Source organism: Mustela nigripes, chromosome 17, assembly GCF_022355385.1.
Source record: "Mustela nigripes isolate SB6536 chromosome 17, MUSNIG.SB6536, whole genome shotgun sequence".
Taxonomy (NCBI): Eukaryota; Metazoa; Chordata; class Mammalia; order Carnivora; family Mustelidae; genus Mustela; species Mustela nigripes.
In genome coordinates, this window is record NC_081573.1 from 47,224,382 (window position 1) to 47,238,068 (window position 13,687).

Genomic DNA, 13,687 nt, shown 5'->3' on the forward strand with positions numbered 1-13,687 from the left:
GCAGGTCATGATCCCAGCGTCCTGGGATCGAGTCCCACATCGGGCTCCTTGCTCCGCAGGGAGCCTGCTTCTCCCTCTGACTCTGCCTTCCACTCTGTCTGCCTGTGCTCGATCTCGCTCGCTTTCTCTCTGACAAATAAATAAATAAAATCTTTAAAAAAAAAAAAAATGATTTCTCAGTTGGGTTGACAAAATTGGATTCCTGGTTTGGCCCTGAACTTCCAACAGGACAAGGCCCTCACGGGAATGTACTTGGCTAATTCTCCACCCCCATCCCCAAGGCTGTGCCTACGCCAGCCACACCCTCCCACTCTAAAGGCCTTGGCAGACAGTCAGGGGGCCTGGAGGGAGGTAGCAGAATGGAACCCTAGGAGCTCATGGGAGCCTCACAGAAGCCAGAAAACTCCACTGTGCCCTCTCTGGGGCCCCTTGCTTGAAATGTCCCTTCCTTTCGAAGCCTTGCACATAGGACTGCTGTTCAAGATGGAGATGGCTCTAGACATCCCTGGGTTCCAGACTCAAGTTCAGTGGCTGTGCCTCCTCATCCCCTGGAGGCTCAGCAACAGCACTTTGCTATTAGTGTGACCCCTGAAGGTTGGTTTCCACTTTATAGACAGGAAACTGCGACCACGTTTAGAGACTGGTGAACCCAGGTCGTAGGACTCTGTGTTCAAGGCTCTTTCTATGGCCTTCACTCCAACTTGGCATTTGAGACAGGATTTTGACTGTTTTCCGTGGTAAAGTGGCCCTTCTCCAGCTGCAGCATCAGCTCAGTAAAGGCAAGAGATTCCCCAGACTGCTTTGTTAACAACACTAGGCTCTAATAACCCACAGTAAATGTCGATACTTCTCGTGAACATCATGTCACTAGCCTATACACATCTATTCATGGCCCCAAACTATTAAATGTGTGAAAACCCTAAATGAACTAATGCAAAGCATCTCACACTCCCTGAGATTTTGTTTGCTGTCAGAGAAGGCAAGTTCTGCTGGGTAAGCCTGTGAATGAAAATGTGAAGGCTCTAGGAGGCAGAGGTGAGGTACTGAGATGGGTTTGCCTTTGGGCTTACAAAAAAAACCCACTGAGGGGGCGCCTGGGTGGCTCAGTGGGTTAAAGCCTTTGACTTCAGCTCGGGTCATAATCCCAGGGTCCTGGGATAGAGCCCCACACTGGGTTCTCTGCTCAGCGGAAAGCCTGCTCCACCCTCCCCCGCCCCTCTGGCTGCCTCTCTGCCTACTTGTGATCTGTCAAATAAATAAATAAAACCTTAAAAAAAAAAAAACAACCCACTGGGTATTGGCTTCTAGATTTGGGGGGTGAGGGTGGGGGTGGGTGGTGCTGACCTCCAGTTAAGTCTCCAGTTAAGTCTCCCACCTTTTTGCCCCCAAACTGGAATTTACAGCCTTGGTCTATTTATTTGGCTTCATTTTGAATAATAAACACTGTTCCCTCATTTCCTACCCAACCTAATGATTTCTAAGTCTGATGACCACCAGACAGTGAACTATACATATGCCCAGATACCAGCAGAGATTAAGAGTAATCTGGGGACAAAATGCAGCAACCTATTCTGACAAACAGATGATCCTAATGTCCAGTTAAGAGTTAAAAACCACTGGGGGCGCCTGGGTGGCTCAGTGGGTTAAAGCGTCTGCCTTCCACTCAGGTCATGGTCCCGGGATCCTGGGATCCAGCCCCACATCAGGCTCTCTGCTCAGCGGGGAGCCTGCTTCCCCCCACCACCCACCTGCATCTCTCCCTATTTGTGATCTCTGTCAAATAAACAAATAAAGTCTTAATTTTTAAAAACGAGTTAAGGGCGCCTGGGTGGCTCAGTGGGTTGAGCCGCTGCCTTTGGCTCAGGTCGTGATCTCAGGGTCCTGGGATCGAGTCCCGCATCAGGCTCTCTGCTCAGCAGGGAGCCTGCTTCTCTCTCTCTCTCTGCCTACTTGTGGTCTCTGTCAAATAAATAAATAAAATCTTAAAAAAAAAAAAAACAAATCCTTAATAAATAAATAAATAAATAAAATTAAAAAAGAGTTAAAAACCACTGCACGCTGCAACAGGTTTCTTTCTCTTTCTGGACTGAAAACTTTTGGGTACCCACCATCCACGTTTTTTTTCAGATTCAGGATCTTCTGACTTTTCCCAGAAGTCACAAGGCCGTGCCTGTTTTAACCAAGGAGACGAAGAGACGTGGCTCTTCAGAAACTTGCCACCAGGCTCCCTAGCAAACTCACCAGAACTGCTAGGTTATAAAAACTGTCCTTCAACATTTGGATGCAGAGCAGACCTGCAAGGAGATGGCACGTAGTAGGTGCTTAGTAAATCCTGGTGGAATAAATAAATTTGTCAGCATCCTCTAGTAGGTTGGTCATGACTTCTGAGGTTGGTTTTCAAGCTTCTATAGGAATAGTTGGCTAGGCCGGTGCAGACTGGCGGAGGGGACTCTTCTGACCACTGTGTAGTGTGTATCTGCTGATTTCAGTTTGCCCCACACACTGGGCTAACAGATCCCCAAATGTAGTAGCCACTGACCACAGTTGTTTAATGACTCCCTACCACATACCCAAGATTAAGCCCAATGGCCCCCACACTTATTTTTGTGGACAAGGTTTGATTTTAGCTGCAGACATGGTTCTTCTGAGGTCTTTTTTTTTTTTTTTTTAAGATTTTATTTATTTGACAGAGAGAGAGATCACAGGCAGAGAGAGAGAGGGGGAAGCAGGCTCCCCACTGAGCAGAGAGCCGGATGTGGGGCTTGATCCCAGGACCATGAGACCACAACCTGAACAGAAGGCAGAGGCTTAACCCACTGAGCCACCCAGGTGCCCCTTCTGAGGTCTTGATATAGCCCTTGAATGTGTTTTAAAGGCATAATAAACAAAATACCCACAGATAATATACCATATGCACGTGAGCAAGTAGATGACTCAGGCAAACACATGTCATTTCTTTTTTGAACAGAAACAGAATTCAGGAATTTTTTTTTTAAAAAATCAGAAGCTGGGTTGATCTCATCTGAAGAATGTTCCCAACGTTTCTGGCTTCCCACTTATGAGAAACTCAAGAGAGACGGCATCACAGGAGCAGCACACATTCTGAAGACCAGTGCTCTTCTCCCCATGACAGGAGTGAACTCCAAGTGCCTTTCCCAGCCACAGCAGTCCTGCTAGCAATACATTTAAAAAAATACCAAGAAAAGCAACATTCCATCCATAGTTCAACTTGGCCCCCAACCCCACCCCAGGAACGCTATTCTTGGCAAGAGATCTTCTAGAGGAAACAGCATCTGCAGAACCTCTAACTATGAGGTCAGGGAAAGATGAGGCAGCTGAAAACTTTTCAGTTCTTTCTTAGATCCAAGTTACAGGGATCTAACAGAGCAACAGGATGGGAGCAATCCTAGTCACTCAGGGCAAATGCCTCAGTCTTGACATTTCCTTTCTGAGTTCCATGGAAGACTCCGATGTGTTCTGTAAGTCTACAGAGTTCCCCATTTACCTGGCTGCTCAGTTAAACCAAAGGAGTTCATTAGTCCCCCTAACACCTACATAGATGGGATCTGTAACTTAGTCTCATTGTACCATCAAGTTTTATTAATCACATTTTGTAGCTTCTGGGACAACAGCTATGAACTAGACAAAATTCCTGAGCTCAACATATTCAAGCCTAATTCCCTGTGCCTGTGCTCCAGAAATTCTACTTGCAGACCACAAGCAAATTTATGGACAAACAAATGAAGGAAGCTCAATGGCGACAATTCCTGGATATGACACCGTAAGCACAGGCAACAAAATCAAAAATAAACAAGTGGGATGAATGAAAATGAAAAAATGAAAAAGCTTCTGCACAAAAAGAAAAATCAACAAAGTGAGAGGATAGCCAACAGAATGGGGAAAAAAATACAGCTAAATGTGCTTAGTTGCAAAAAAGTATCTAGGTAAGTTGCAAACTAAGTATCTAGGTAAGGGGTTAACATTTGCAAACTAAGTATCTAGGTAAGGGGTTAACATCCAAAATATATAAAGAATTCATACAACTCAATAGCAAATAATCCCTTAAAAAAATGGGCAAAGGGGAACACTAATTCAAAAAGATACATGCACTCTTTTATTTATTACAGCATTATTTACAGTAACCAAGATACAGAAGTTGTTTAAACTTCCATCAATGAAGATGTGTATATGTATTATGGAATATTACTCAGCCATAAACAAGAATGAAATCTTTCCCTAGGCAATGACACAGAGTGAGAGTATAATGCTAAGTGAAGTAAGTCAGTCAGAGAAAGACTCTGCTTCCATTCATATGTTGAATTTAAGAAACAAAGAAAAGAGACCAAAAAACAAAACAAAACAAAAAACAACTTAAAAAACAAAGAATAAACTGGGTGGTTGCCAGAGGGGAGAAATTGTGAGCAGTGGTGAAACAGAGAATCAAGAGTACATTTCTCCTTTTTTTTCCTTTATGATTTTATTTATTTGAGAAAAAGAGAGAGAGTACATGCACTCAGGCATAGGGGGAAGGAGAAGGAGAGAATCTCAAACATGTGGGGCTTGATCTCACGACCTAGGATCATGACCTGAGCCAAAACCAAGAGTAGGACGCTTAATGGACTGATCCACCCAGGCGCCCCTAGAGTACACTTATCTTGATGAGCACTGAGTTTTAACGTGTAGAATTTCTGAATCATTATGTTGCACATCTGACACTATTAACACTGTTAATTATATTTCTATTTTTAAAAAGATGGGCAAAGGAACTTAACAGACATTTCTCCAATGTAGATACACAAAAATAAACTCAAAATGGATGAAAGACCTAAATGTGAGACCTGAAACCATAAAAATCCTTAGGTAACAGGCAGTAATATCTGACATTAGCCATGCCAACATTTGCCTAGGCAGGTTTCCTGGGGAAAGAGAAATAAAAGCAAAACTAAACCACTGGGACTACATCAAAATAAAAAGCTTTTGCACAACAAGGGGTGCCTGGGTGGCTCAGTGGGTTAAATCTGCCTTCATCTACTGAATGGGAGAAGATGCTTGGCAAATGACATATTTGATAAATGATCAGTATCCAAAATATAGAGAACTGTTACAACTCAACACCCAAAAAACAAATAATCCCATTAAAGAATGGAAAGAAGACATGAACAGACCTTTCTCCAAAGACGGACAACAGACACATGAAGAGATGCTCAACATCATTCATCGTCAGGGAAATGCAAATCAAAACCATAATAAGGTTATCACCTCACATCTGTCAGAATGGCTAAAATCAAAAAGAAACAAGTGTTAACAAGTGTTGGTGAGGATGTGGAGAAAAAGGGACCCTCACGCAGTGCTGGCGAGGATGCAGACTGGTGCAGCCACGCTGCAAACAGTATGATGGTTCCTCAAAAAGTTAAAAATAGAATTACCCTACTATCCAGGAATTGCACTACTGGGTTTTCACCCCCCAAATACAAAAGCACTATTCAAAGGGATACATGCACCCCTATGTTTAGAGCAGCTTATTTACAATCACCAAATTATGGAAGCAACACAAGTGTCCATCAATAGATGAGGAGGTAAAGATGTGGTACGTAAACACACACACACACACACACACAGAGCCATAAAAAAAGAACTGCCGTCTTGCCATTTGCAATGACACTGATGCGGCTATAAAGTATAACTAAGTGAAATTAAGTCAGTGAGAAAGAAATACCGTGTTATCTCACTCATATTGGAACTTAAGAAACAAATGAGGAAAGGGGGGGGGAAGAGACAAACCAAGAAACAGACTCTTAACTACAGAAAACAAATGGATGGTTATCTCAAGGGAGATGAGTGGGGGGATGGGGAAATAGCCATGGGGATTAAAAGTGCACTTATCCTGATGAGCACTAAGTAACACGGAATTGTGGAATTACTGTATTATTGTATACCTGAAACATTAAACACACTGTATACTGAAACACAACAGAACACTGTATGTTAACCATACTGGAAAATAACATAATAACAGAAGTCGTGACATACATATATGCAATGGAATATTATTCAGTCATTAAAAAAAACTACAAGGAAATCTTGCCCTTTGTTACACAGGTATTACGCTAAGTGAGTTAAGTCGAGTGGAATCATGTATGATCTCACCTATCTGTGGAATCTAAAAAAACACCTAACTCCTGAAAGGATAGGAGATCTGTAGTTGGGAACGGAGGTGGCAGCAGTGTTGGAGCAAGGTGGTCAAAAGGTATCAACTTCCAGTCCGAATTATTAGACATATAATTTTATATGTCTATTAGACTATAATTAGACATATTAGACTGTAATTAACACTGCTATGTAATATATGTGAAAGTTGTTAAGAGAGTAGATCCTAAGTGCTCATCCCAAGGAGAAAAGAAGTATTTTTGCTTTCTTTTTATTCTATCTCTGAGATGAGTTATGTAATCATTTTTCATTGTGTATTCATCAGCCAAACCATGATGCTGTACACTTTAAACTTATACAGTGATATATGTCAATTATACCTCAAAGCTGGGGGGATACAATAGACAAAAAAGATAAAAAAATCTTTCCAGCTGTTAGAAACCTGGTAGAGAAATCAAGTCCAGAAGGCCTCTAAGTTACAGAGCTGAAATGTTATCTGTATATCCCTCAACACTCTACCTTATCTAGCACCCATTTGGGAATGTGACAGAGTCAACAGACACATCAGAAGTTAGTGCAGTATGAGGGGAAAAGAAAACATCCTAACGTGTGTACTGGGTGCGGAGGGGAGAGTCCTCTATGGTTCTTCCGGGACTCCTAAAGGAAAATGGAAGACTTCACTGGTCTTCCTAAGTCCCATATATGTAAAGAGTTTATGTTTGGCTCAATGAGCCCCCATCATGTGCCGAGCTGGGTGCTGGGTATTCCGGACGCATTTCTCATTTTACTCTCATACCAACCCTGTTTATCTCCATGTTAGGGTGATGCAACCCGCCATACCAATGTCATAGATCTCTTCAGAGAGGCGAAGACTTGACTGACTGAATTCAGGCCTGTGAGTTCATGTCTAGACTTATTTACAAGTTCCCATTTTAGACTTAGCATTTCACAATCTTTAGGGGAAAGTGCCCGGGAATCTATATTGAGTGGCTTAAGGGATGATCTTCATGATTAGAGAAATTTGAGAGAAAAAAATAAAACATACTAACAAAATTTGTACTGCCCAAAGGCATAGGGTCACTTTGACTTTTTTGATAATGTCGGTACTCTTAGGAACCAAGATGCTGTCTCAAGTAAGGTTGAGCAACGCAGTAATGGACTTGCATGCAGCTTATCTGACATCTCTCCCTTTAAGATGCGGGAACCAAGGCTCATAAATTTTAAATGGCTTGCCCAAATTCACTCAGCTGTTATCTGGCCAAGCCGGATCAGACAGGTTGCCTGATTCTAGTTCTTTCTACCATAAACACATTTTGATTGTTTCACATGCAAAAGCCTTCTCTACTAGGCTATTAATAAATTCAACAGAACAAACCCTGTGAATTTCTTACTGTGCTTATTATTAGTACAATGCTCAGAATATTATTAGCTCATCATTTGCTGTCATCTACCACCTTTTGCAATATGCACCCACATGTCTGTGACAATCCCACTGAGTTTGTTATCATTTTCCCTGGGCTTTGGGTTACAGAAGAATGCGAAAGGAGGAAAGCTCATATGAAACCTTTGCCTGGCCTACCTGTAGCTCTCCAGTGGGGCAATACTCATTCCACACATTCCCAGCTGAAAAGATCTAAAATTAAGATTCAGTATTATAGGGTGCCTGGGTGGCTCAGTGGGTTAAGTCGCTGCCTTCAGCTCGGGTCATGATCTCAGGGTCCTGGGATCGAGTCCCGCATCAGGCTTTCTGCTCAGCAAGGGGCCTGCTTCCCTTCCTCCCTCTCTCTCTGCCTGCCTCTCTGCCTACTTGTGATCTGTCAAATAAATAAAATCTTAAAAAAAAAAAAAAAGATTCAGTATTATATGCTGTAAAATTAAAGGCTTCAAATGGCCTAAGTGCAAGTTCCCCTGGTTCCCAACCTAAACCTAAGCCTCTTTATCAAAGGACTATACCATTCCTGCTCATTTCTGGGCAGCAGAATCAAGTCTATAGATTTCTAGTCTATAGATTTATTCAAACAAGCCAATCAAATCTTCCCACAGGAAGAAGGAGGCACCCCACCTTCTTGATATTACAAAGCCTGCCTCCCATGAAGTGCTGCATCCCCCCAACCCCTCTGTATAGACGATTCCTAATTCTATACAGAGATCAAGTTTTCCTTTCTTACATAAACCCCCTATGACTACAGGAAGCAGTACTTCAGGAGAAAACCGGGCACAAGGGGCCACTACTCAAGCATCTACGTGAAGTTTCCCAGACTACTACATGTCAACATCAGACAATCTGACAGCCCGAATGGAATAGATTTAAGTAGGGCTCACAGAAAAAATAAGTCCTGGAATTAGGCCATAAAAATGTAATTCTAAAGTGTCACCTACTATGTGAATCAGTGAGACAATAAAAGTGTTAACTAGCGATTCAATTCCTGGCAAAACCTGGATCTTTCCTCACTGCTCTAAAACCTAGTCATGATTAGAGATATGCAGCATGAGGAACCCTCTCAACAGTGGACTGTGGGCTGCTCGGGACCAAAGGTTGTGTCTAACCACCTCCATTCCTGATTCTAACACAGTGCTAGCCACAGAGAATCTGCTCGTGGAAGTGGCTGAGCCTACTCACATGAAGAATGTTTTACTCTGTTGAAGACCAAGAACAGCAGTGAGCTCAGGTCTTTCCGGGTTCAATAAACCTGGGGAACTGCCTGGGAGATTAAGGCTGCCTTTTCATGTGTGGACATTTTCAGGTGACAGGCTACCAGTGCTGCCACCTCATACTCCAAAGGCCCTCCTGAGTTTGCCTAAGACGTCCAATGCTGACAGGACTCCCTACCACGCAACCCGCCCCCCCGCAACAGTTACCCATGAGCCTTTAAATAGGGACCAGGTATACTGATTTTGTTCCCAAGAGCAGGTTAGTTTCTAGGTTCTTCTGTACTTACTCATCCTTCCTAGGAGTCATATGCCAAACGATCATTTCGGGAGCTGTAGAAGTAAACGGAGCATCTGTTAAGAGACACCCCCCCCCCCCACCTGGAATGCATGCCAAATCCTTCACTCTAAGACCTCGAAGTAGAAGGAAGCTAAAACAGGGGAGAAGAAATCAGGCACCATTCCTCAATATCCAATGGGAAGAAGCATGGCTGACCACATGGTTATTACTGAGCCCAAGTTTCACTTATACTGCAAAAAGAACTACAAGCCCAAAAACCCACCATGGAACTGGGATTGTGAGGCTACAGGGCGCCAGAAGTACAAGCAGGTAGCTGGAAGGAAGAAGGGTACTCCATTCTTCACGCTCTAACTCGGGCTCAAATTCCCCACCTAAATTCTCACCCCCAGAAAAGACACATGGACACAAGCCACCTTCAAAACTAGATCTGTATTTCTGGTTAGATTCCAGAGTGGCAGAACTCAGGAGTTAGACTATATTCAACCTGGTCCCCACCTCAGCTTGCCTCCCTCCCTCCCTCCCACAAAGATAACATTGTACAAAACTATATTTACAAGAAAACCAGTTAAAAACTAAGGGTGTATACAAAAGTAGACAAAGAGACCCAGAAGTATCAATGTAGGGAAAGGTTTGGGGGAGAGGGAACATCTTATTACACACCAGAAACTGGGAGCACTGTATTAGGTACTAGGTAGGAAGAAGCATAGCGAAGTTCAGTGCCAATTTTAGGGGGAAGCAGTCACTCCAGGGAAGACTGGATAGGCAAGACCTACTAGCTTTAATATTACAAAGTCTTATCCAGCCACCCTTCTTCTGATATGTGGGTTAGGAACCACGTGGTAGGGAAACAGAACAGTCTCTGACACAAGTCCCACAGGAAAAGCAAGGGCTCAGAAGGCATAGCGGGTCCGGATGTCCTCAAGCTTCTTGGACACCTCAGGTGGGGTTCGGTCCAGTTCTTCAGAGACGTTCTTCTGTTTGTTGGGCTCCATGGAGTTGAACTGCTCACAGAGATCTCCATCTATCACATTCTAAGACACAGAAAAGTGAGTAAGAAATAGGTCAGATGCTTAAAGGAAGTGGCATGCTAAAGCAGCAGCAAAGAAAACTTTTATTCTCTCTCAGGTATCTGAACCATTTCAGAGCCAGGGACACTACTCTAAGTTCATCCTTAGTATCCTGTGTTCAGAGTAGCAAAACTGGGGGAAGCCTCTTCTCTGGCTGTGGTCTGCCCTGGGGGAAGAGGTCCTTGAAAATCACTAGTCATTCTTCTCCGCCATTACTGACTCCCATCAATCCACTCCTTTGATGTTCCTTCAATCAGGACTGTTCTGATTTACCAGAGAGGGATGTCCAGAGAAAAGACAAGTTACATGGGGCAAGGATCCCCCTTTCCAACTCAGATTTCCAACAAAGACCTACCTTAACAGGAAAGTAATAGGAACGAAAACTGAGGTGGTCTCGTCCACAGAGAGGAGGATGCTCAGACCGTAGATGCATTTCTACGTGTTGGAAAAAGTCATGGTCCTGGTAGAAGATATAAAGAAATCTATCACTAAAGAAAAAATGATTTCAACTAGTCTACAGTTTCCAGAAGCACAACGAACAGACAAGTCACTGATCTTATTATTTTTTTTAAACCATCCAAACAGATGTTAACTATCAAACTGTTCCTGCGACAACCCCAGGTTTTCTTGCTACAAGAGACCTAAAATCTGAAAAAAAAAAAAAAAAAAAAAAAAAAAAAACCCACCTATATCTGCAGAACACAAGAGAACAACATATGTGAAGACAGATTTATAAAGTCAGATTCCTGATCCCTGTTTCCTTAGCTGGAATGACATAAACCCAATTTAGCCAATCCCAGAGCTGAGCCAAGGAGGCAGCAAGTACACAGTATACCTCACTGTAGTAATCATCATTCCTAGTCTGTGGGGTTTGGTTCTGGGGCTTTGGCCACTAACTCTATACCCATACCAGTAAGAAACCAAACCTGGGGTGCCTGGGTAGCTCAAATGCTTAAGCAAAAGACTCTTGACTTTGGCTCAGGTCACGACCTCAGGGTCCTGGGATCAAGCCTCAGGTCGGGCTCCATGCTCAGTGGAGAGTCTGTCTGAGGATTCTCTTTTCCTCTCCCTTAGACCCTTCCCCTGCTTGTGCGCTCGCACTCATTCTCTCTCTCTCTCTAAGATATCTTTAAAAAAGAACTAAACCAAACCCTGGTACAGTATAAAAACAAATGGCTTGGAGGAAGAGGGAAATCAGGATTCCTATTTTCTGAGGCACTTCTATCACCTTATAATATTTCCAAAACATGCCCAGCTGCAGGTGGAGACAGAAGATATGCCCTCTTAGGCTGATTTAGCACCAGGAAACAACCTTGTGAAGGCAAAGGCCAGAAGAATGTGGGAGATTTCACCTCATGGGATGTGAATGGGACAAGGATGCCAATTCCTCCTGACAAGGTGGTATAGACAAGCGATTCTGAGCCTCCAGGGATCAGTGTGGTCTTCTGTAATGACAGGACGGTCTCGCCCACATGGTAGTTCATGATCACCTCCGCCTGTAAGTTGAAAACAGACTAGTAACTGTGCCCTTGCCCTCCGAACCTGTTCTAGATTCCCAAGAGCAAGTAGTGCCTCCAAAGAGCAGATTTCACCTTCTTTTAAATCCAAACATTACTAACATATAAAAATACTTTACAATTTTCTTAACATTTACTTGAGATTAATGTCACAATGCTGATGTTAAATCATTTCTGATAATTATAATGGAAAAGCATTGTTAAATTACCAAGTTTGCAATAAAAAAAGAAACCACAGATAATTGTTAAAAAGCAGCAATCAGGGGCGACTGGGTGGCTGAGTGGTTTGGGCTGCTGCCTTCGGCTCGGGTCATGATCTCAGGGTCCTGGGATCGAGCCCCGCATCAGGCTCCCTGCTCTCGGGTCATGATCTCAGGGTCCTGGGATCGAGCCCCGCATCGGGCTCCCTGCTCCGCAGGAAGCCTGCTTCCCTCTCTCTCTCTCTCTCTCTCTCTCTCTCTCTCTGCCTGCCTCTCTGCCTACTTGTGATCTCTGTCTGTCAAATAGATAAATAAAATCTTAAAAAAAAAAAAAAGCAGCAATCATTAGACTAGCTCTCTAAAACAGACCTATTTTAAAAGTCCAGAGATGCTCTACTACAGAAGTATATACCTACAGCAGAAAAGTAAAGAGCCCAGAACAACCCCTCAGAGAAGAGCCGGTTAATATCAGGAATATGTGCAATGATTTTTTCCAAGGAACACACTATGCTCTAGTCACTGCTAAAATGTCTTGGAAAAATTCTATTTTGCAGTGATAAAAATGGAATGGTGACTCGGTCACTGTACATCAAACCCAACATCTACCCATCACAGGCTCTGAAAGGACACCCCTGAGCAGGAGAGTACTCAGCATAGTCACGTGCACTGCAGACAGCGAACTACAAAATGTTCCCTCAGTATGGGTCATGGGAAATGTAGCCTGCAGGCTGATACCTCTCTTTCCAGGTCGCTTCTGCAATCTTACCTTCTGAGAGGCCCCGTTGAGCAAGCCCCGGTCCCACAGGGCTTTGTTTCCTGTGGGATCCTCATCCACTTCATCATTGGTGTTAGGTGGGAGCCTCACCTATAAGGAAGTGACAGAAGTCATGGGGCTGGCTCCTACACCGACTCACCTGGATCACCAAGCAACATGTTTGCCCTAGATCCCTGAAAGCAAGCCTGGGACCACCACCTTCAGCAAAGCCTAAGCCTATCTCCTGCAACCTGATGTCTGAGTGACAAACTCCGGAGATTCAACCCATGAGCAAGAACAAAACAAAGGCTATAAAACATACACAAAAGAAGTCAAATTGGGCTTAAAAAGAGAAAACCAAAATTCTCGCACAGATAAAAATAATTTTTACTCATTAGCTCAAGCAAAACCTATCATCACTATTAAATCATATTCCATAAGGAGGAGGGAGGGAGATGGACCGGTCAGGTGATGGAAGGACGGGGACAGGGGACTCTAATGTCTGATAAGAATGGGGAGCTTGACTGGCTCAGTAATAGAGTATGCAACTCTTAATCTCAGGGTTAAGTTCAAGCCCCATGTTGGGTATACAGAAGATTAAATAATAATAATAATTTTAAAATCTTTAAATATAAAAATAAATGACTGGTAAGAGGGCTTAAAGAGGGTGCCTGGGTGGCTCAGTCAGTTAAGCGTCTGCCTTCAGCTTAGGTCATGAACTCAGGGTCTTGGATCAAGTCCCACATCGAGTCCTGGATTGGGCTCCCTGCTCACTGGGGAGATGTTTCTCGCTCCTGCTCTGCCTTGCTGGTCTCCCTGCCTGTGCTCTGTCAAATAAATAAAATCTTAAAAAAAAAAAAAGAAAAGGGACGCCTGGGTGGCTCAGTTGGTTGGACGACTGCCTTCGGCTAAGGTCATGATCCTGGATTCCCGGGATCGAGTCCCGCATCGGGCTCCCAGCTCCATGGGGAGTCTGCTTCTCTCTCTGACCTTCTCCTCACTCATGCTCTCTCTCACTGTCTCTCTCTCAAATAAATAAATAAAATATTTAA

The 13,687-nt window shown here is 43.5% G+C and overlaps 1 protein-coding gene across 1 annotated transcript in view; it reads right to left on the reverse strand.

Annotated features, from left to right (window-relative positions):
* Positions 1 to 9,507: 9,507 nt before the first annotated feature.
* Positions 9,508 to 13,687, reverse strand: part of SF3B3 (splicing factor 3b subunit 3) — a 42,467-nt gene continuing 38,287 nt past the window's right edge. The window contains exons 23-26 of the mRNA XM_059381172.1: positions 12,648 to 12,746; positions 11,517 to 11,660; positions 10,520 to 10,624; positions 9,508 to 10,128 (exon numbers count right to left, since the gene is read on the reverse strand). Coding sequence (XP_059237155.1) covers positions 9,988 to 10,128; positions 10,520 to 10,624; positions 11,517 to 11,660; positions 12,648 to 12,746 — 489 coding nt within the window. The 3' untranslated portion in view covers positions 9,508 to 9,987. The remainder of the gene's footprint in view (positions 10,129 to 10,519; positions 10,625 to 11,516; positions 11,661 to 12,647; positions 12,747 to 13,687) is intronic.